This window comes from Nothoprocta perdicaria, unplaced genomic scaffold (assembly GCF_003342845.1).
Source record: "Nothoprocta perdicaria isolate Ctin4 unplaced genomic scaffold, notPer1 scaffold_150, whole genome shotgun sequence".
Classification (NCBI taxonomy): domain Eukaryota; kingdom Metazoa; phylum Chordata; class Aves; order Tinamiformes; family Tinamidae; genus Nothoprocta; species Nothoprocta perdicaria.
In genome coordinates this window covers 102585-126023 of record NW_020454650.1, presented here as the reverse complement: position 1 = coordinate 126023, position 23439 = coordinate 102585, and the positions used below count along the sequence as shown (strand labels likewise).

Genomic DNA, 23439 nt, shown 5'->3' with positions numbered 1-23439 from the left:
AAATTTAAGCACCCAATTAACTGTTTTACTGAAAATAGGCCTTCACCTGAAATGCTGCTCAGGAGAACAACACTTCTGACAGGAGGTTGTATGAGCAACTCATAATATAATGCACATTAGTTAAGTCAGAATTTAGTACTATCACATTATTCTCCAAGGGGGGGTATTCACTCTGTGCAATTTCCAGCTTCCCATCAATTGTCAATTAGCTTTGCAGATAAACTAATCTAATTGCTGGTTGCTGTTAGATGGGAAGCCCCATTCCATAGTGCCCCAAGACACAGTTTTTGAATCCTTACTTGGAAAAAGAAAAAAAAAAAACACAATCGAGAATAAGGAGTGACCTARCTCAATAAAGCTTCGATAACATCACTGAATTCTCACAGATAGTTGTACATGTGACATCTGCAAGCATGGGTTTTAGCAGGAATTTCCTGGAGAAGGGTCTTACTTTAAGTCTTATTCCACAGTGAGTGAGAACTAAAAAAGACTAAAATTCGTACTAGAAATATTTACTTGTTTCATTTAGCCTGTCCACACTTTTCCAGCTGGGTAATGCAGAGAGGTTGCGTTCCTTCTGTTTCCTGAATTGTCCTTTTTGCTGCCTCCAAAGAGCCTCAGTCACAGAAGATGCAGGGTCTAGACCTTTACTGGGCATATCTTCACTTGCCAGAGAGAATGCAGACTGAGACCTCTGTGGGAATAAAAGTCAGAGAGCATAATGTAAAAGTAGAAATAACTATTATTTAAACTCTTTATCATAAACATCATGAATATTCAGTTGCCCACAGAAAGTGTGGGATATGTCAGCATCCAGATAGGGAATTTAATATGTTTAAGATAATTGTTTTACACTAGATTGTATATTTATGTACATTTCTGATGCTATGCAAGTAGGTAGAATTTTTTTTATTGTACTACCAGGGGCCAGATGGAAGTAAGTAATTAATGTGAAGTTGCTCTAAATATATATGGTGAGGACTGATATCTAACTGCACCAAATCAAGCTCACCAGAAAGAGATCCCACTGTGGTGAGACATGATCTATTGTTGGCTCAACAGGCCATCTGTTGCTACAATTTTTGGATGTTAAAAATGAGAAAAAAAAAAAAGCTAATAAACAGCTTGTTCTACAGAAACAAACCTGCAACTCTGATGATCTTAATGCAGAATTCTTTTRTGTGTCAGTATAAATATACTGCACAATCTGCTGGTCAGTTTAACTTAATCTTGATAGAAGCAGCAAATTCTACACCTGCGTATCTGTTTCTAATATTATTACATTTCAAGTCAAGGTAAGCTAAAATACTGTTTTGATTGGTTAGTAAAGCCTAATCATTACTGTGGGAAAAGATCTTTCCTTTGGAACTATACAGACAGATCAAACATTTTCCATTGGACTTGCTATTTAAATTAAGTCAGATTTTCAAAAACTCTGAAAGCTGCCAGTGTCCTACCTATTTCAGGAGAATCCATCCGTCACAGCAGAGCACATGTCTAATTCCAAGAACTCGGCTACAGTGAAGTTTTAACATCTGGTTGACAGTATCTTGCTGCAGTACATTTTTTTAATTAATTTGCTTTTGTTGACAAAACATACTTAATCAACTTGAATGGCAAAACAAATCACTTTTTCAAACRGCAGTTGAGTTTTCTCCCACAGCTGCCTGCCACGGAACTGGTAAGAGATCGCCTGTATACACCAGGGTTTCATTAAAACTCAGGCTTTCAAGTAGCTCAGATTCTTTACAGAGGCCAAATTGGCACTCTCAGATCTTCCCATGTTTTAACTGATGTTCAAAATACAAATAATGAGCTAAAACAGTTAATCTCAAAAGGGCCAATGTTTGCCTGAATCAGAGCTCCACTTTGTACTGTTGCTGATGAGGGAAATGATGACTTGACTTGAAGATATTTTCATGTTGTTTCATTTCAAAGGACAGCATAAACACTRCTGGGGGTCCCAGTGGCCTGAAAGCAACACTCATACCACTTTTCTGGCKGCATCCCAGATGAAATGCTCTTAGGGGGGACTAGCACACCAYGCCAGAAGAATTAATTAACTGCAAATCTTTCAGATATCTTGGCTCAGTGGTGTAATTTCATAAACAGTTTCAGTAAAAAGGAAACAAGATCAAACAGCAGAGATGAGTCTGACTTCTGAACTCTAGAGAAAAAGACAGAATGACTATCCTAAAATCAAACATTTTACATAATTCTGATGATCAACTTAGTTAATCCTGCCAATACATAAGCRCACGCCCTAATGTGATGCACTAGAGTCTTGGACAGTGACATGAACTRTTAAAATACCTTGTAATACTACATAGTTTATTCTAAGTGGTACTGCATATTTACTTATATAACACAAAAGTGTTCAGGGTGTGATAATAATATGTGTAAGAGACAACACTAAATACTTACATAGATTATAGTTGAATAAAAAAAGCTTTTTTTTTAACACTATAATCAATCTCCGTGACTTTAGTGAATATTACATTTTACTGTAGTATCTCCTGCAGCAARAAATAATTGTCCCTTTGGCAGATCTTTGTGCAGAGTCACTTTAACCTGTAATTAGCTTTCTAGCTGAGAACTAGCCCCTCTTTGAACCAGCCAAGGAACAGGGCACTGAATCTAAAGGAGGAATCTTTCAGTCAAAAAATTTCCACTTTTATAAACTCCAGCTATAACTATAGGCTGTATCAAACCTCAAGCTAGATCTTTTCTTGATCAAAATAATCTGATTATCTACTCCTTGACTTTACTGTAAAAAGGTCCATAATTAATCACAATGCAGACAGGTAGACACATTGTTTTGGTATAGGAATTTGCTCTTTAAACTTCGATTCATCCTGCTGCATAATCAGGTAAAAACCAGGGTATATGGACAATAATGTTGTGTTAAAGTTATTACATACTGAAAGCAACAAGTTGCTACAGTTCTCACTTATTTACATAGTACCAAAAATATTCCCCTAAGGTTCCTTCTTTTGCCCTGTATAACGCAAACACAGAGGGACACAGCAGATGCTGGAGAACCCAGAAGACAGAATATTCTACAATTTAATCCCTTATTTGTTTAAGAACTGATTAATAAGAAGGCAAATAAAAGATCAGAAAAAAAATCAAGCAAAATGTGTTACTTTCACATAATAATTCAAATTCATATAACAATAATTAAAGTAACACATTTTGCTTATTTATGTTAAATCTGTAGGCTTAACAACTTTTCTGGGGTTTTCTCTAAATTATAGCTTCTCACCTGCCTACTCATCATTTCTTAAAGAACACAGCCAAGGTTGCAGCACAGTAACAGCAGTTTCTGCAGTCAGCTTTCAGCTAACTTGTAGCCAGCTAATGGTTTAGCTGTGAGAGTGAGGAATACGACCAACATGGGTGGCAAAACTCATTGAAAATGTCCAGCAAACCCTGCCCTCAGACCTGTGCTTCTGTAGTGACACTGAGAGTAGGAGCAAATTTAAAGTTGGTGCAGGTGCTTTTACACTATAGGGCAGACACATCCTCCAGACTGACTACTTCTACACGATAGCCTGGAGGATACGGATAGGAAGAAGATTAGCACAAATGGCCCAAAGGGACAAAGGGCACTAAAGAAGAGTGAATCCCAGGAAAAACAAGTGGAAATGTGCCCCATGTGGTAGTGCAACATAGGCTTGCAAAAAAAATATACTGGAAACTAGTTCCAGAAAAGCAGATTCTTTTATGTTGTGTACTGAAACCTCTGGGCCAGGTCAGAGATGTTTACCACAGGTAAACCAGATAGTTACACAAAAGAGAAGTGTCGATACCTATTCCTGTACCAGGCTTGGGTAACAAGAGCACGTCTGGTGAGAACAAATCAGCCTACACTGTCAGACAGATGCTCATCTTTTTCACAGCACAACAGCAATGTTTGTCTATGAGTTCATCTCTCATCTGTCACTGGCTTGACTGATGACTCTTATCTGAAATGCAAATGATTCAAGACCTTGTTTTGTTTCCTTTGCAATTAAACAGCAAGGACAAACAAGCAAGTTGGTCATTGGGATGGAGGTTAAACAGGAAAACCTCTTCTCTAGGTTAGCACACTGCAGGGAAGATCAACAAATCTTGTATGTTTGCCCAAACCACCCAAATACTACCACAGCCTAAACATGATTTCCAAAATGACACAAGAACGTAGAAGCTCTAGTATCTCCTTATGAAGATGTGAGAGGTCAAGAAGATCATTATCCACAGCTGAAGCTACTGGCACCTTTTCTAACTAGAAGCTCTGATTCCTGACACAGCTACAAATCTGGGATCCAGCTCCAACAGCCGGTCACTGCTCCAAATGGCTGTATCGGCAGATGGCACTGCAGCCAAGCGGCCACTGAGCCCCGTGTCCCTGCACGCTGCTGCCTGGCAGGTGTGTGGTACAGAACAGCACATCTTGTGCAACAGCACCCACCGGCATTTCCATGCACTTTGCTTAAATGGGCCTTTTCCCACTAAATCCAGCCTGCTGGCTTCTGCTGTAAGATGCTTGTTTCAAAAAGAAATTCCAGACACACGATTACTCTTGATTTCTGATGTATAATTGCAGCTGTCTTGCTGAAGAAAACTCACTCTTCATACTCGTTATACTGAGATAACATTAAAAGAAATGATTTTTCAATATACTCTCCTGTTTCACTTCTGGCATACAAAAAATAACAAGGTGATGTGGTTTCTGAAGACTAAAGAGGCAGTGACTAGAAAGTAATCACATACAATACATCCTAACACTTCACAAATACAGATATCCATCTCCTGACTGTGTTATAACATAATTTGAAAGTGCATGCTTCTGAATACTGATTAAAAACAAAGTAAATAAGCTGATATAAGAACTTTTTTTTTTTTTTAATAAAAGACACTTAAGAACGTTGATCCTAATTCAAYAATCTATGGATTAATTTACTTAGCTTGGATAATTTCTTCTTACATATCCAAACATTCTTTAGGAAGATAATATATAGAATTGTTCTACATTCTTTCTCAGAAAATGAAAGCATACCACTATCAGATAATTCCTCTTCGCTTCTAAATTGAATCCCAAGTAGAAATTCTAAATACATCCCAGAAACAAGTGACTGAACTCTGCAAGTGCGCTCCAGACTTGGAGTGCTTGCTTTCCTTATTTCATTTTTCCTATTTCACCCAATTTCTTTCATCCAGTTTAGCTGTTAAAATCCTAAGTTTATCCTGCGCTCCTTTACACTAGAAAAGGGGCTCTTACAGCTTCCAAAGGAACTGAGGGCCCATGGTGACCCCCCAAGTAGGGCAGCTGTGAAGTCATCGCTGCAGGAGCAAGTGCCAGGATGGCACAGCTGGGCTGTGGTCAAGGAGGGCACCTCAGCATCTTGGCTGCAACCTGGGGGGTAGCTATTAGCTTAGGCTTTGAAGATTATCTTCTTCATTCCAGGAAGCAGCCTGGAATTGACAGCACATACAGAAATCACTTGGAAGCCACCCCAGCCTTCCTCTGTCCTTGGCTGCAAACTGCAGGGCTATGCCTGTGGTGGTGCAGCAAAAATAATCTCACCCACCTCTCATCTGTGCTCTATAAATACAACCAGCGTACAGGACCAGCAGTAGACTAACTCATCTCAGCCACTCACCTAAGCCAGTAGAGTAACCATCTCTAAACATCAACATTAAGTGTATCTTTTGGAAAATCAACTCCCACACCAGGGAGGAGACGGTACTAGCTTGACAGTGCCAATCTGCCAGAGCATATTTACCCCTGGAAGTGCTCAAACATATGCAGTCCAGACATTTAGCTGTGGGAGTGAAATAGTGAGTGTTTTGTGTTCCACAGTTAATTTTGCATGTKGCAAAGTATCTGTTAGCATCCCTAAGGCTTCTGAAAAGAGGCAAGAATAGGCAGATGAGGTTTCACACTGAAAGAAAACTCCTTCCATTCTCTGACTTGAATGTGGTTAGATACCATCCCATCCTGAAACGTCACCTCTATCAGCAGCAGGCACCCAAGCAACAGGAACTATCTGTAACTGCTGGACTGCAAGAAAGCAACATGAACTTCTCCATTTTCCCGCTAGGAAGGGACCTCTGGACATCATGCTTAGGTGGTGGCCAAGTTAGAAAAGTTGATGGTAAATCAAGTGTTATATAGTTTGTTAGGAATAAAGAGAATACATAACAATACAGCTAAAGAGTGCCTTTGCAGCACACTTTACTAGTTCAATTGTTATTATCTCTTATCTGTTCCTCCAGTGGCCTATCCTTTTTCCCTTCTCCTGAACTTTGAATTTTCCATTACATTTCTTCAAAAACAAACAGTACAGACACTTTCCATTGCACAACACCTTTCATCTGAAGACACTGAGAGCTTTGCTAGTATCTTGTGACAAAAATATTACTACAGATCAGAAAGCTGAGCAACTTAAAAGGCCAGATCCCTATTCTGGTGTGAAATAATTTGAGTAATATTATTCTAAATACTGTTGTACTCCACTGGAAGAGCACACRTGTATGAAACATTAGGGAAAGAAGGTGAGCTGGAATTTTCATCTCAACTCTAGCTGCAGCTTCACACATAAACTCACTTTTCCAAGAAAATACTCTTTCCTGAACATGATTCTTCCTGTTTCATTAATTTTTAGGTTGCTCATTGCACTGAGAAATCTTTCATGTCCAGTTCTCATCATTGTTTACAATATAACAATCAGACGAGCACTCATCCATCACAGRCAATCACTGAGCGTCCTACTCAAACATCTTCTTGACAGAGAAAGCTTGAAGTATTCTGTTTCTACTTGCTTCTTGCTGTGACAATACACACCATGATTTCTTCTAAAAATAAAGTAGGATTTATCAAGCATCTTATCTCTGAGCATCACAGTTTTTAAATTAGAACTTAAAGCTTTTTAATAACCGGCAGAGTGTTAAGATAGCATATTTAAAGCAAAATAAATAAAGCTGAAATTGAAACAATGTATCATCCAAATTCTTTGGAAAATAAAATTGCAGAATGGCCCTCCTTTTCTGTCCTCACTTTTCTTCCACCTCATGCCTTAAAAACTACCCTAGCTTCTTGATAATARGTATAATGCAGCTGAATTTAGATCTCCATATGGATGGTCATACAGCAAGCTTCTTATACCATCCGTCATATAAGTCTAGAAAACTGTCTTCTTGGATGTTTGTCAAGTGCATGCACGGTGCTATGTAACCATGAATCAGAAATCTTCTGCTAGAGCTACAAAAACTTCAGAAAGAAAATGCTATCATGTTTAGCCTTGCATTGACTATTTAGCTCCCCAAAGCCTTAAAAAGCACTATTAATCGATTGAATCAGAGTTGCCARAAGCAATTCTATTCTGTCCCGGAATGTGGGAAATCAAGCAGGTTAACAGACRTGGGTGTCTGGATCTGAAATGCACAAAATGCCATAATGTCASGTATCACCAAATTATTTCTGCAGGAAGAAGAAACTTTACACTGCATAAAATTTGTCTTCCACTGGCACACAGGTCACTTCCCCATCACAATCACACAAAGACTAACACAAGCAGTGAAAGATCTGTTTTTCTGTCTCAGACTTGACTCTTCTTTCCCACATTGTGCTAGGCTATGCAGAGAGGAGGTGCTGATGTTGGCTTTTACCAGAAGAAAACAAGATTAACCTCTCAGAACCCCTCTGATGGGCTTGCTGGTCATACCTGCCTCAGTGATACCAAGGACACTTCCCAGGAACGCTGTGCAATGTTCTAGCCCCAGCTCATGTGTAAAAGATTAAACTTTCACCTTCAATATGACATGCAACATTTATTGATTAGACATTAATACACTGTTTTTGATTTAGGACTGGTAACAAGTGAGAGTTGGTGTCAGCTGGCATGGCCTCTATAGYGTAATGCCATTCTCATTTCAAGCAGTTTTCCTGTTGTGCCATATGACTGCTAAATGGGATTCCTCCTCAAAAAGATTCCCTTTGTGGACAAACTTACAAAGGTGCAGAGCACCAGCACCTTGCAGTCATCTCCAAAGCAATGTTGGACCTGAGGCTTATGGAATTTTCACTTTAAAACAAATCCAAGGAAATAAGCAAGAAAAAGTAGTAAATAATTCTCAGTACCTTGCGGATCTTTAAATTAGTTTAACCAGTAAATTTCTGTTTCCCTGGAGATGCATCATAATATAGATTTAATGAAATCTTCTTTTTCCCTTTATCCCTAGCTGTTTTAAATACTATAAATTATGGATGAGCTTCTGTTTATATGTGCAATCTTTTAGCTGTAAAATAAAGACTGCTAATGCAACACTTAAAGCACACTAGGAAACCTGCATTCCATCACTGTTTAAATGGAATAAAATGGGCCAATTGGCCATTTGCTCTCAGTGGCAGTGACATATAGGGTGGAAACGAATTGAGAGAGGACAAAATCATCTGTTCTTTGCTTTAAGCTTCTCCTTTCCCAGTATCATCATACCTCCTTTGTATAACATTAACAAGAAACAGATGGTGCCATCCATCCCTTTTTATGAGATGAGGAAATAGAATATTCAGTCTGGTATCAGMATTTTTAGCATGGGCAAGGGATCTTGAACACACTTAAAAACCATAAAAAGACAATATCCATGTCTAAGGCCAYATCATAACACTGCAGTTAAACAATCAATAATATATTTCAGGAAAATATATATTTTTGTTTTGTTTTGTTTTGTTAATACGGAGATCAATAGATATGCTCCAATCAAGCAGGTCTCATGCAATTGCTCTCATGGCTCTGTGCTGCCCCCATTTTCTACAGTTCAGTCTCTTTGCACACAGYAATCTCCTTTTATACGACAAATAGGCAGTATAACTTGTTTAGTAGGCATTTCCGAGAGATTCTGGATGAACCAAGAGGTCATGGAGGACATCTAAAGCCCACCTGAATCTTCTGGCTGATATAATTGAGCTGCACATAAATAGCCATGATTAGAAGAAAAAGCATTTGCCAAGAATAATTATATCTTAGATTAGTAAAGCTTCCTTCCCCTCTCACTGTAAACAAGTGACATTGGTAATAAAATGCAATGCAATTATTAAAAGAKGTTTCTAATAGYTTGTGTTATAGCATTCAATATTACTAGYTTTATCATGCTTGCTAAACCTGATGTATTACCTTTACACACAAGAGATACTAAAATATTTGCTGCAAGATGGATTTCCAGTTTTAYATTATGAAAATGTAACTGCCTTATGATTTGTTGCCCTTACTTCCCTTTTGTCTGCATGCCTTGCTTTCGTTAATGATGTTTCTTCTTCCCCTTCGATTTTATCTGTCCTGTCTCCGCTTGTGCCAAGCAGTAATTTGTTTGCCAGATAACAAAGAAAGTCTTAAACAGGGAGAGCTCTATCTRAATAATCCTAATTAGGAAACTGGTTCATGTGTATAACTAAAACCTCAGTAACAGTCAGCTGACTGGGCTAACTTTGGGGAAAACACYCTTTTTTGTACTCTGTTATTAAAAATCATGGTTACGCTAGAAACATCGGCCCTCATACTTCTGCTGTAAGAGAGAATTTTATTATTACAGACAAATCCCTGCACAAATTAACCCAACAATACAGCTCAAAAGCAAGGTGCATACACAAAAATGAAGGGTCTGGGGGTTGTTTTGTATTAGTGAAAAAAAAAATGCTGTTACAAGCTTGGACTCAAAGTTCCAAAAATCCCTGAGAGGGAGCAAGAAGCTTTTCCTGGGAAAACCCTAGGCCGTAGGGCCTAATTTCCAATTTCTGCAGAACCTGGACTTTGTTTTTTGAAAATAAAAATACTGCAATACTTATCGCAGAAAAGATAACTTTCTCAAATGATTAACATAAGACTAAGTAGCACAGTTCATCCCTCCAAAACTGCTGACAGACGCGTATTTGCTATTCACAACTGACTGACTGACAGCCAAGTTGAAAGGCAAGCAAACTCAGCTCAGGACTTCAAGTCATTTCGCTGCTGTTGCTCAGCATCCAGCAGGCAGCAACTGCAGGTTTGCTCTGCATGAATTGCCTTTTAATACACTTGCCAGTAGACACTTCCTTAGAGATTACATGACTACACGGCTGTTAGGCTAACAGGTTAATGGAATTGGAGTTTCATTAACTGCCGAGGTGACGAGGTTTCTAAAGGTATCCAGTTATACTAAGAAAAATTCTCTTCTACTGAAAACAAAGCAGAAGTAAAGACTTCAAAGGACAGAAGCACACAATAAAAAGATCACAGCAAAGCAAAATGCAACATTGCAGAAATTGAATTTATTGAAGGGCTGAGAGAATCCAGAGCACATGACCAAAATCTTCATGTCCTTAATGCACTATAGGATACAGCACTGATGAATGTGGCAAAGGAAGCCAAATAGAGTGGAAAGTTCTTACAAAGTAGTGAATGCACCTGGATCTCTAGTGCTGACTGATGGCTGCAGAAGATTTGATGTTCACTGCGCCTGTTCCCATATACACATACCATTTTCCCTACTTTTCCCAATATTTTCCAAAAATTCTGCTACTTCTCAAATCAATGGAGAACTATTTTTGAAAAGAATTTCAAAATGCATGGTGTTCAAGTTTAATTCTCCAGATGAGACGAACGACAGGCTTTTGTTGGTAATAACTAAGGATTTAAACAGTGTGTTCCACTAGGTTCTGACCTTAAAAGACCAGAAACAAACACACACAACGACAAACACCCAAAAACCCCTCAGTTAATCTAGAGATAAAATTAACTCTCTCTTGCAGTTGTTAAATTATACAAACAAGTTGCTTGTAGACAAATACAAAGTGCTGTAGGGCAAGGAGCTTAAAGATGCTCACTCTGACTTGTGGTCACTCAGAAAAAAAACATCAGATTAAAGGTCTTACTACCACCAATTTGAAAATAGATGGGGGAGGAGAATGTGTGTCCATATCTCAGCAATTCCAGTCTGCAGTCTAATATTCTGGGATAAATCTATTTCCACTGGCAGGGGAAGCCATCACACTAAGCTGGGAAGTGAGGCACAGTGCATACATTCAATTCTAAAGTCTCAGTGGAAGGGAGCGGGGCAATGGCACAAAAGCAGGACAATTTGAAGCAAGAGCTTAAACACTGCAGCAAAATTCACTGGGACTCATCTGTCACTGTCATCACTCTCCAACTGTGAAACAGCCTATCCAAGCCTATAGTCTGTTTCCACTTCTTTTCCCTTGCTGCTCTTCCTAAAAAGTTACTAATGCAGCTTGTCAGTTTTTCTTCAGTTTTATAGCAGCAGCTCAAGACATTGTGCTGAGATACAGTGAAAGGAGGAAGAAATGCTTTTCAGTATAATACAAAACGTAAGTGGTGCTCTGCAGCTGTGTTTATTTTTTGTTGGTGGTGGTGACTTTAAGTGGCTAAGAACAAAATAAACACATTAGAGAAATCTAACACTATACAAAATAAAAAAGGAAATAACATTCAGGAAAAATCCACATGAAAGCTAACTGAGCATAAAAATTATTTTAAGGAATAGGCACCGAGGCATTGAGTCTTGTTAGTATTTGAACTAATCAGCAAGACTGTTGGCAGCTTGACTTGAGCGAATTTAGCCCCAAACAAAATCACCAGGACAACACTATGTCTATGATGTCCTTCCAAGCCAACGATTTGCTACGGAAAGCATGCAACTGAGTGCCATGCCTGTCCGTGCACAAAGAGGTTGAGCCCCAGTTTCCTCCAATCCCGTACCTACCATTCCAGGAAGGATACTCATACAGGATTCCAATTCTCTAGCTCTGCGCAGCAGAAATCATCAATACTTGTGCTTGATCACTCACCCACAAGGTGTAGGACCCCCTGCGACTCCCTGGAAAAGTCAGCATGCTCTGATCGGAGACAGCAACAGATGCCAGGCCACTGCTCCTGGATGGTGGCCATTCGAAGTCAGCTTCAGTCTGCTCAGTTTTGCCTTTCTGCTTCTTTATAATCTGTAAGTTTTGTGGAAAAAAAATATACTTGGAAAACACTGTCTGAGCCATATGGAGCAAACTATATTAACTCTGTCTTAAGATAAACTGCCTTGGAAGAACTTTTGAGTTYCCCTTTGCTTCTGTTGCAGTTCGTGCAAGGATCATGCTGAAAACCTGTAGGCGTTTCTTCTCAACTGAAGTCACACTGCTTGGAAATGCACAAGGTTAATATAATAAATCATAATAAATGCCTGTAGGAACATCAGAGTTGCATTAAATAAATCTGGAAATCTACTCCTACCAATAACATTTTAAACATTCCCTGTATCTAAGAATTTTCTCTGATAAGTACACTTGCAAAGAGTAATATGAGGGGAATTTCAAAGGTTCCCACGGCATCTAGACACATCCCCATTGAAAACAAAGAGCTTTTTTCAAAATCTTTATAAGCAACATGCTCTTTTCCTGGTGTCCTGGCATTGTTAAATATGTTAAAGCAGACATTGTAATTAATTCACATGGAAGGGACAGACCAAGTGCAGCGATCACCTTATTCATCACCAGCACTCAGCAGCATTCTGATGCTGCTCTTGTCTTGCCTTGCTCTGAACTGTCTAGACAAACTCAAGGGATTTTCATTCTCAGCTGCCTTCTACTTCTGCACTGCCTCAGAGCCAACTGCCAGCTTTGCTGGGAGAACAAGGATCTTTCCAGGAAAGGCCAATAAATAAAGGCCAATAAACACACAGAGTCTTTGAATCTTTTGTCTCTCTCATTGCATCACCATTAGAATCATCTTTTAATCATCAATGTTTTATTTGTATTTCATGCAGATGTCAAGGTCAGTAGAGTTCCTATGCTCAAGAGCCATGCTCCTCTGCACTAGAAACTTTCTGCCCTTGGGGAGAGAAGTACAGACAGAAACTGCTTGTAACTAGGAACCTTCTCTCCCCAGTAAGTGCCTCATGGACCTGATAAAACATCACCTCAGCTCTGAGGGTGGAGGACATCAATTTAGGCACTGGGTTAAGGTTATTTCTAGAATCACCTCTTTGTCAGATATATCGCATTAAGTCTAGACTGTGATAGTTAAAGTTGCAGGCCATCTACTTTGTACTTCCTGCACTGGTGTCACTGTTTTACCTCTTAGCTAACAAAGTGCAGCATGCTGTGGGACTATGTTCTGGCCACTGAAACAAGCCATGGCAAAAACATGGAGCATACCTTCTGTACGATGGTTGTAGCCAGCTCTTCTATGAGGTCCTCCTTGTGTTCTTGCAAATAACAAGCTTCGTTCTGCTTGTCCTGCATGGAAATGGAGATCTATGGATGCTAAAATGACATTAAAACAGCTTTTCTACAAAAGTGGTATAGGTAATGAAATAGGCAGTATGTCGTATTGGCAGTGTAGGAAGAAATTACAGATACTTGCATTGCACTGTCACTTTTGGAGACGCAACATGCATCTTGAACACAAGTTCAAGAAAATCACATCACACCTGATAAAACCATTTTTAGGTAATGTATAAGGATAATCAATACATCTTCATGTCTTCTTTTATATTTGCTTGTCTTTCTGCCACTACTCAAAATGGAAGAAACAGAGTTGCTCTACATAAATTAACAAAATATTTTAGAAAATGTTACCAGACTGTCACTGTAGGTCTCTGCCTTCGAAATAGCTTCTTCCACTGCTTCCTCTGCAACACGTAAGGCCACAGCAAGGGTATCCATCATGCTGTGTCCTGGGTGAAGGATAAGATAAAATTCTATTATATACTTACATTTTGCAACATAAGCTGCAACATTTAGATCCATAGCTCATTTACTTTGGTATAAGCTGCAATAGAGATTTATTCAAGAGCCAGATCCAGGTTTGTTCATGACAAAATTTAGTGCCTCAGCCCATAATTATGCAAAATAATACAAACATCTTAACAAAGACAGGGTAATTTGTTTCAACTGTTGTTTTACCTCTAATTCAAAAAGATGAGTAACACTTCTGATATAAATGTTTTCAATTTAAATATTATAGAGCAAAACATGGTATTTCTATGCTGCTTATTTCAGAATCCAGCAAAATAGTTAATAGTTTCCTCATAAGGGGAAAATTTGTAAGCTTCCTGTAAACACCAACAGAGTCTAAGAAAGAAATAGAATACATTTATGAGCATAAGAGAGAAAGTGTAGGAAAGAAGAAATCAACACCAAACACATGGTAAAAGAAATGAGTATTAGCTGGAAGACTGAAGCAAGAAATCCCAGCCTCGTATATGTGAACACAAAGGACTTATACTTTGATGAAAGGTTGCCAGGCTTGTGAATAAGACCTATCAGCACTCTGGGCTATTTGTCTGATAATTTGAGGTACAAGAATTGGGTTTTATTCAGATGAATTTTTGGCAGTGTACCTTCTGTCTGTCTGTAGAATGTAGAGTCACTGCCACAAATGCTTCCTTCATTTTCTAAGCTTCCTTCCAAAAAATCTCCTTCTGTTCAAAAAAGACAGTACAGCATATTAGTATAAGAAGTACCTGTTAACAGCAGAGATATTATTAGATTATTATCTCAAGATACAATGGCACTACACACAAAAAAAAAGGGATAACAGAAAAAATCCTTCTAGGTTTTGTATAAAATATGATTGCAGCAGCTTTTGTACAGGATATGATTACCCTTATACAAAAGACCTTGTATTCATTTGGATGGAAAAAAATATTTGTACAGGAAAAGAGAGGGAGAGAGGAAGAAGTTACTAAAATATGAAGTGTACATAGAGAACTTTGAATACAGAGAACTTGCTTTTAATATGACATTTGGAACTGAGGTTGATTGTATATTTTAAGGGCACTGCTGTATAAATAAGTCAAAATCCTGACATGTATACTAGTATTTATCTTCAAATGGAACAAAAGGTTTATCCAATAGTCAACATGGAGGGTAAAAAGTCAGCAGTGACATTTAGACTCATAGACCTTTCTTAGAAAGGTATCACAGACTCTGTATATGCTTGCTACTCCAACTTGTCATTGCATGGTTCACAGTTCCATTTTACATCCAGATTCAGTGTGACTAGGAATTAAGACAGCATGTAATAATAAATTTCTGTAGGATGCATCCTCTTAGTTTTTAATTCCATTGTCCTACTTCGTCTTCACTGAAATTAGCATTCACACCTTTATACGTATTTGTTCTCAACTTCTAAGACATCTTCTCTAGAAATATGAATTTGATACAGAGAAAACAAAAGAGTAACAATTCAAGAGGTAAAGCAGAGGTTACCTCTTTTATCTACAAGCTTTTAGGTCAATATTCAAAAGAAACACTTAAAATTTTTGTCCATAATTACACAATCCATTTATCATCCTAGATACCTTCAGATAAAGACAAAGCTGAAGACTACGTAAAAAATATAGGCTCTGTACAGATCTCAAAAGAATTACCTTAGAAAAAGATCTGAACAATAAAACAAAGAAAATTTCATGCTCAAAGACTGAGCTTATTGTACTTTGAGTAATCTAAATTACTAACATAACCACTTTTACTACTTTTGACTTCTTTTTACGTTTCCAATTACTACTATTACTAGTACTACTACTACTATTACTACTAGTTGCGTGGGTTTATTTAAAAAGGTGTGAGCAATAATAATCAATATCTGTTAACCATCTACAACATCAGAACAAAAATAGGAAGTGGACAATTTTGGGATACTTAGGAAAGGAAAACTGGAAAAGAGGAAAATATAAAGAGGATAATCTCACATTAACCAAATTTTGCTTCTAATGCCAAGCAAATGTTTTGTTAGAGGGCAAACGTTGAATGCAAAATTATTTCATTATTAATTACTCAGACCAGTGATGAATTTGGGGATGCAGAACACAATAAAAACTGCAATTTACTTAYGGATTAATACAATTCTGCAGTATCAGTGACATAATTAAGATTAAACACTATTTGAACGCTTAAAACAGTTCAAACTATCTAAGCACTTTAGCTCTTTTCCACTATTTTGTTATTTTTGAAAAAAAAATATTCTTTTGAAATAATCTCAGAAATTTCATCATCTCATCTATCTCATCTTTTGTATTAAAGTGGATAAGCTAATAAGACATCAAAACAGTTGCATTTACCTACTATATCAGGACAAGCTCCACTTTCCAGTCGGTGCTTCCTGTACAAGTTCTTCAGGACTTTGGCACTTCCAAAACATTTAAAACGGCTTTTCACATTATTGTAGTACCAATCCAGAGATTGGGTCCTTAGGAGTCTAAAGAGAAAATTAAATGACATTTTTGAATAACTATGCAACAAATAAAACCAAATAATTTACTGCACTTTTTTTTTTTTAAAGAATTTTTTTTAAAAAAAAAAGTTGTCAAAACATTTAGAGCTCGGAGCATAAATACAGTAATTGCTGAATACTATTTTAAAATAGTTCTTCCTTACATATTTCCAGTGTACTGGGGCAAAAYGTGAAAGGTAACTAATGAGTAAATATCTATTTTGCACTACTCAAAGTTTTKTTTTTGCCACTATCAAAATAGTTGTTCTCCATTTTATGTTATAATGCCAACACTGTAACAATCGAAAGTTTCATGCAAGCTTTTAAAACAGCACATGAAAGTTTAAAAAATAAGCTCTATGTGGATTTATGAATAATATAGGACCATTAGCCCATTAACACACTTCAGAMAGATTTTTTTTCACAAAATATCACTTTGCTTTTATTTGGAGAAAAAAAAATAACCTAGGATAAAGTTTAAACAAAGCAAAATGAATAGCTGGTAGACAACTTCTTTGCGAGGAAGTACTCAGAACTGCAGTTCTGTCCCTTTCTTTCAATACCTACTACTACTAGCATGAGTAATTCATCCTCCTCAAACACTTCCAAGCAACCCATGAGGTACTGTGAAGGTCAATATTCCTTCCCACTTGACATAAGGCTCTTGCTTCACCTTTGTTACTTTAGTAACTGGCAGTAGAGAATCCCTTGTGATTCCCAGATTCCCAGACACTAACGGGTAACCCATAGCAAACCCCTGTATTTCCAATAATAGGTGTCACTTGAGAGGGAATCCTTCAACTATAAGTTATAGCCAACTTATCCAACAACTTCCACAGGGGAAAAAGTCAATCAGTGAATACGAATTAATTGTGGGTGTCCTTTTTCCTGGTTGATCCCATTTGATCCTCTGTATATTGGCRTTCTAGTTTATTTATTATTAATGACACATATACAGCACAATGACCAAGCTATTTTTTATGACACAAAAGTATATCATGCAAGACAGCATTYGGTATAGGCTGAAAAGATAATCCCCCGTGCAATAATTATTAAAATAAGCATCATAAACTCAAAATTCACATGGAATCTGTCATATAATTATGCAGAGAGCTGATTCTTAACACAAAGATTTTGGAAAACAAAGGGTAAGATTACTATCCAGTGTCAATATACTAATCTCTAAGTAAATGATGTGACTAATAGGAGTGTGAACCTGCAGACTCAAGTAATTCCGATGACCCATTTTTCAAATTAAGGGGCATAAGTGGAAAAAAAAATAAAAGAAACACACATAATCTCTAGAATTTTCTTCAGGAACTCTGGCTTTTTCTTTTAATGTGCAAAATGAATGAAAGTCTACAGTTTTCTCTAAAATATATCATGTCATGAGGAAATAAAATCTTTTTATTTGAGAGAAAGACTAACAATGTAGTTTTTGCTCAGCACTGGTGCTCTGGAGATACTCGATAATAAACAAATACACTGACCCTGAAATTTCAACTAATCCTCGCAAACACTCTCAGGATTTTTGTGGATTCAGTATGCTCTTAAAAAGTAATATCCACTTCATATAAAGCAAGAACATTACAGCCTAGCCTACTTCTCTGTCAACAATGGAAAGCGTCCAACAGCATATAGCATCAGTGGGAAATTAAAAAGAAAAGAAAAAAAATGAAGCACATCATATTTGAGCTGTGAACTCTTAAAGTTACATTAGCTGCAGCACTGCAAACAAAAGAAAGAGCATGTAAGGTGCAGAAGAGTATTTTTTTTCCTGTAGGCTTTATCAGCAATTAGATGCAGGAGAGATGTCGCCTCTTTATTATGCTTTTGCACAGTACTAGCCTAAGCCTAAGCAGACACACCAGGAGGTAGATTAGGACTAATGGTTACCATTTCACAGATACTGCTTACACATGACAAGGGCAAGGGCTTTTTTTTTTTCTTTTTTTTTTCTTTTTTTTCTTTTTAATAGAAAATGTCCTTATAGACGGCACTGGTATTACTGGTGTCTACTCACCTGATGAAATGTGAGTGACTACTCACAAAGCACTGATAATGGGAACCACAGACTGGCTGAGGTTGCAAGGCACCTCTGGAGTTCATCCAGTCCAGTCCCCCTCAGATCAAATAGAGTCACCCAGAGCAGGTTGCCCAGGACCATGTTCAGATAGCTTTTGAGCAACTTCAGGTATGGAGACTCCACAACCTAGGCAACCTGATCCAGTGCTCAGTGCCTAGGTCTGTCTCTGAAGCTGAGGATTTCTAAATTTCTTTAAATACAGCTACCAAAAAAAAAAGAAGAAAAAAAAAAGGCCAGGTTCTGACCATCTGAACAAAGGTTTGCAGAAAGCACACTGATGAACCTATGAATGAAGATAATTTTCTCTTCAAACTTGCAGTTCTTCAGTGTTTTGAGATCCTATCTACTTTGTGGGCAGGGAATCGGTTGCTGTCATGGAAACTAGGTCAGAAAGGCAGAAACAGCATTATTTTCTCTTGCTGAATTTGGCTCCCTTTTATCCATTCAGTCTCTGCAATGCCCAAGGAAAAGATCTGAGGCAACAGCATGGAGTCATGATCATCACGGTGGATAAAACTCTGCATGACTGGTTTGGAAGAGGCTAGCAGAAAGTATTGGACAGGAATGATGTTGTTCTGCACAAAGCACATGGTGTTCCTGCAACACTGTCCACAAAATAGTATTGCAGCACTATTACCTCTGGTGGAGTTGCAGAATACGAGCCTTTTAAGGGCTTAGGGCTTTTAAGATCCCTATCAGATATTTTAACATGTTTACCAAGCAACCTCGGCTCTACTAGCTTGAAACACCAAATCTTCTCTATTCTTGGAAGACAAGCAGACTGAGTTCTTTTTAATATTCAGGGCAAGCATCAAGGTATCAAAAGAAGAAGGTCAGCTAGCACCTTGTACCAACTACTAAATTCAAATATTGGTCAAAACGCTGATTTGGCAGCTATGGAAAAAGAGAAGATGGTACCATTGCAAGCTTGGTTCCCCAAAATACGTTTTTCTTGGCTTCATTGCTTTTATGAGAAGAGAAAACTAATAGCACATTACTCCTGAGGTGAGACAATGCCTTACAATTAGCATGCTTTTAGAGACAGGCTTTGTATTTGTAATATTTTCTGCATATGAACTTTGGTATAGTACAAAGGATAGATATTATACATCTTAAGGAAACAACAAAAGAAAAGATGCTGCCTCTGTGTACTAGACTTGGATTAAGATTTTTTGAAAAACTTCCTCAGTTCCACAGGATTAACAATTTGTGGGTAATGACATCATCCTATACTTGTAGGTTTAGGGAAGTTACCAATCTATGTCTCTGCCCTGAATATATTTTACAGCAGATCACAACAACTGGTGTAAAGCTTTTCAGTCTCTTATCTTCCAAAAAAGTTACAATGTCTCTGCTGATTCTTCCTGTGGAGAATTCGGGGGCGGGAGGGAAAAAAGAAGAAGTAGAAGAAAAAAAGAGTATCTCTCCATATAGATACTAAAATAAAGAATCTACTCATGAGAGATATAACAGCATTTTCTCCTTATTTCAAATTTCTTTAATATTGACCTGCATTTTAAGCCTGTGTTCTGCAAAGGCATTTCCATAAATCTAGATTAATGAAAGACTATTTAATTGCTACTCTTGCGTTATAAACTGAAGTACTTGCCTTATTGCCTGAAATAGAAGGTGTGCAAATGCTCTCCATAAAACAAAGGTTCACACTTAGAGGCTACTAGTTGTATGCAGTTTCAAGAAGCAGAAATSATTGAAGCTATTTCTCTTTATTTCTGTGCCATAAAGACTGCTACTTCTCTATTTCTAAATAGCCTTAAATATTAAGGACATTATATATATTACATAACATTACACAGAGTCAAGGCACATTACAGTTTGCTTTATGGCAASTTTTGCATTTCTAGGAAGCGTGAAAGCTAAACAAATATATCTGATTTGCAAATAGGTTTGGTTTAAGAACACAAAACCTAAGTATTATAAAGTTTTAGTTCATTTTTAGTACATCACTCTGGCTCTAATCAAGTAGCGCCATAGGAACAATGAATAAGTTCAATCAAAAATTAAAGCAGGAATAGAGCATGCAGTTTTCACTATACTTCTCAACTTCAACACCCAAATACTCAATTCTCAGGTTTTTTTTCTCAAGATCAGCCAGATCTGCTGGACAGTGGAGGCTTGAACAGAAATGCTMATTATAAATAAGTGATGATCACAGGAGGAACAAACACGTGAATGACTATTCATACATACATTCAAGAATTTACTCCTCAGTACACAGGAGGCTGTTTAGTGATTTATTTACCACTTTAATAAATTTGTAACAATGACATTTTTCCACAAACTTTGTGAGAGATTTTCTCACCAAGTGATTCAGGAAAATACATCACTCCGAGAAAGCAGTTCAGAGCGTGAGGAGGTGCTTCTGAAAATCTGAATTCTACTTGTATTATTCACATGTCAGAGTGATCAGAAAAAAGTACATGGGAGTTTCCTAGCTGTTGACCTACACTGGAACCTAAAGACTCTTTTTCAGCTTTCCCCTCCTGTTTCACCTTGTCTACCACAACTCTGTGTCAACAGTTAGACCTGTAAACTCTTTCAGTCCTTGAATATGCCCCCAAAATCACAGTCACAAATTTCAGCTGCACGTGAACAATTGTTTGTACAAACAGATATGCCAAATAATTCATCTTCTGAGCTCACCTTCATAAACATTATGTAAAGCTTTAGACGTGCACTTTATTTCACCCTGCTAAAGTCTCTAATATTTGCTCAAGATAGACAGGTTTCCTGGAGCCTTAGCTGACAGCTGGTTCTCTTGACCTTGGAGACAGGTCCATCCTTCTCTTATCCACAAGCTTCTCCACCTTCTACCTGAACCATGGGAATCATACTATCGGCTAAAGGACCCAGTTGGTCAACTCACTGCCATCCCATTSATTCTGTTAATACTACATAGAGTACAAAACTGAAAAAAAAATCCATAAAAAGTAATATTGTTATTTAGCCTTGGCTCCTTCAGAGCGCACCTTGAACTAGTGGGGGTCTTGGCCATGAGTGAAGAGACGAGGAGGTTGGGACCAGGGGAAAGCTGCCTGCTGAGCTATCGAAGAGCTGAGTCCCCCCCAGACCAGACCCACKTAGCCATGCTTTGAGGCAGAGGGGCTCTGCAGTTAAATATTCCTGTCTTTAAGCATAATGTCTGCTGCATGTCCAGGTAGCTGCACATCCACCACATGAAGGCCTGAACTAGTGCAGTGCTGCCTGTCACCAGTAGCTGTTGCAGACTCTGCCTGCTCAGCTGTGCTGGCAGAGTGCGACACAGMTGTGCAGACACAGGCTCGCTCACCGGGATGTCCTCCCAGTTCAGGATCCTTGTTTCTGTTTCTCTGGTGCTAAACAGCCTCAGCTCCATGCCCAGAGAGACAGTTATTAAGACTTAGCCTGCCACTTCTTATTTACCCATTGTCAAAGTAAAATTTCTTCAAACTCAGTATTGCTGGAGTAATCACTGATTTCAGCAAAATTAAATATGCTTGTAGGTTAAAAAATGCAACTTCACTTTTTTTCCTTAAGAATAAAATATGACTTAGTACATAAACACAACATACACACATACAAACCTATCAATGCTCAGTTCCCTTAAAACCAAAAAAAAAAAAAAAAAAAAAGAATTGTGAAAATTCAGAGCCTTGAAGCGCGCTGGGTATGAACTTCCACATATGGGACTTGTGTTTCACTGAGTTTTCTGTATATATCACCCAGCTATATCACCCAGCTGTGAAGCCAGCATTGCTGTCACTTTAAGAACAGTTCCTAAATATTTAGTCTACAGGACCACTATTAGCTCTTAACAACACATTCTTCCCAAACTTTTTGTAAAAATCCTATTTAGTTTCTTCCTAAATAAATTCTTCAGCTCATGTATGACACAGGAGGTGCTACTCCAGAAAACTCGCTACTCCAGCAATCCACAACCTCACTGCAGGGCAGCAAGAAGGTCTTTCCCGGGCTGCCCTGCTAGCGCCGGGTACGAGGGAAGCTCCTGCTGCCTGATGAGGCCTCCAGGTTTCCTCATCAGCCATACTGCAGGATTTTACACTCTGGACCTAAATTGGGGGACAAAATGAATGTCCATGTCCCTGACAGTCAAAATTATTACTTTCCTGCGTCAGTAGAAATGAATCCAGCCCCATAATCATACTGCAGTTCACAGTACGCTGAATACTTCAGTGAGCTCAACCTGCAGTCTTACACTATATAAGGCATTTCCTAAAAATACCCCTTCTCCCAGCCACTCACTGAGAAATAATATGCTTCCATTTATCATGTCCTAGTTCTAGCTTCTAAATTCCAACATGGAGCCACATATAAGAAATTATAAATTAAGGCTAGCAGAGAATTAAAGGAGGGTAGTTGATCTATTGCAGAAAGGGAACTGTATTTGCAACCCTCAAATTTGCTTCCTTCGCTTCTTCTAACTTTGAATTGGTGGTCAAGAAGCCAGACATGTGAGGAAGACAAAGCAGATTTTGTTCAGAAATCTGTGATATCCTTTCAAAAAGGAATGTGTAACAAGTTACAACTAATCCTGGAAACAGAGAAGTTTCTATCACCTGTGATGTTTAAATCAAACCCAGATGATTTTCTGAAAGGATATTCCATGGATTACTCRGTGTAGCATGGGTTGGAGTGCGGGAATCGCTTGCTGTTGTACATGCCASGCTGCATTATCCTGCCTGGCCTTAAAATATTTCTACTGTTTCATAAAAATAAGATCACAAACCACACTAGTTCAGATTAAAAGGTCATCCAGCCTCTGCATCCAGCGTTGGTCATTAGTAGAAGCTAAAGAAGGGATTACAGAAAACACGCAAGTACAGAGTAACCCCCACTCTCCCTACCATCAACATGCTCTCGGCTTCCAGCAATTGTCTGTCCATGCTGGACATTACAATAGACCATCCTCGAAAAACAATTACGGATGAAATGATCTTCTATAAATGTGTCTTGCTTAAACCTTGGCATCCTTTTGGCTTCTGCAGAGTCTGCTAATGACTGAGTCCTCAGTGGCACACCACAGAGAGACGCTCTCTCCTCAGTGTCTACCACCTATTTCTCTGTGTGCCTCATTCTTCYACATTATGAGCCACA

The 23439-nt window shown here is 38.2% G+C and overlaps 1 protein-coding gene across 4 annotated transcripts in view; it reads right to left on the bottom strand.

Annotated features, from left to right (window-relative positions):
* Positions 1-23439, bottom strand: part of MYRIP (myosin VIIA and Rab interacting protein) — a 119065-nt gene that overhangs the window by 28441 nt on the left and 67185 nt on the right. For all 4 annotated transcript variants that reach the window (XM_026034825.1, XM_026034826.1, XM_026034828.1 and 1 more), the window contains 6 exons: positions 16090-16226; positions 14368-14448; positions 13604-13701; positions 13181-13261; positions 11825-11974; positions 517-694 (listed from right to left, as the gene is read on the bottom strand). In XM_026034825.1, the coding sequence (XP_025890610.1) occupies positions 517-694; positions 11825-11974; positions 13181-13261; positions 13604-13701; positions 14368-14448; positions 16090-16226 (725 nt within the window). The remainder of the gene's footprint in view (positions 1-516; positions 695-11824; positions 11975-13180; positions 13262-13603; positions 13702-14367; positions 14449-16089; positions 16227-23439) is intronic.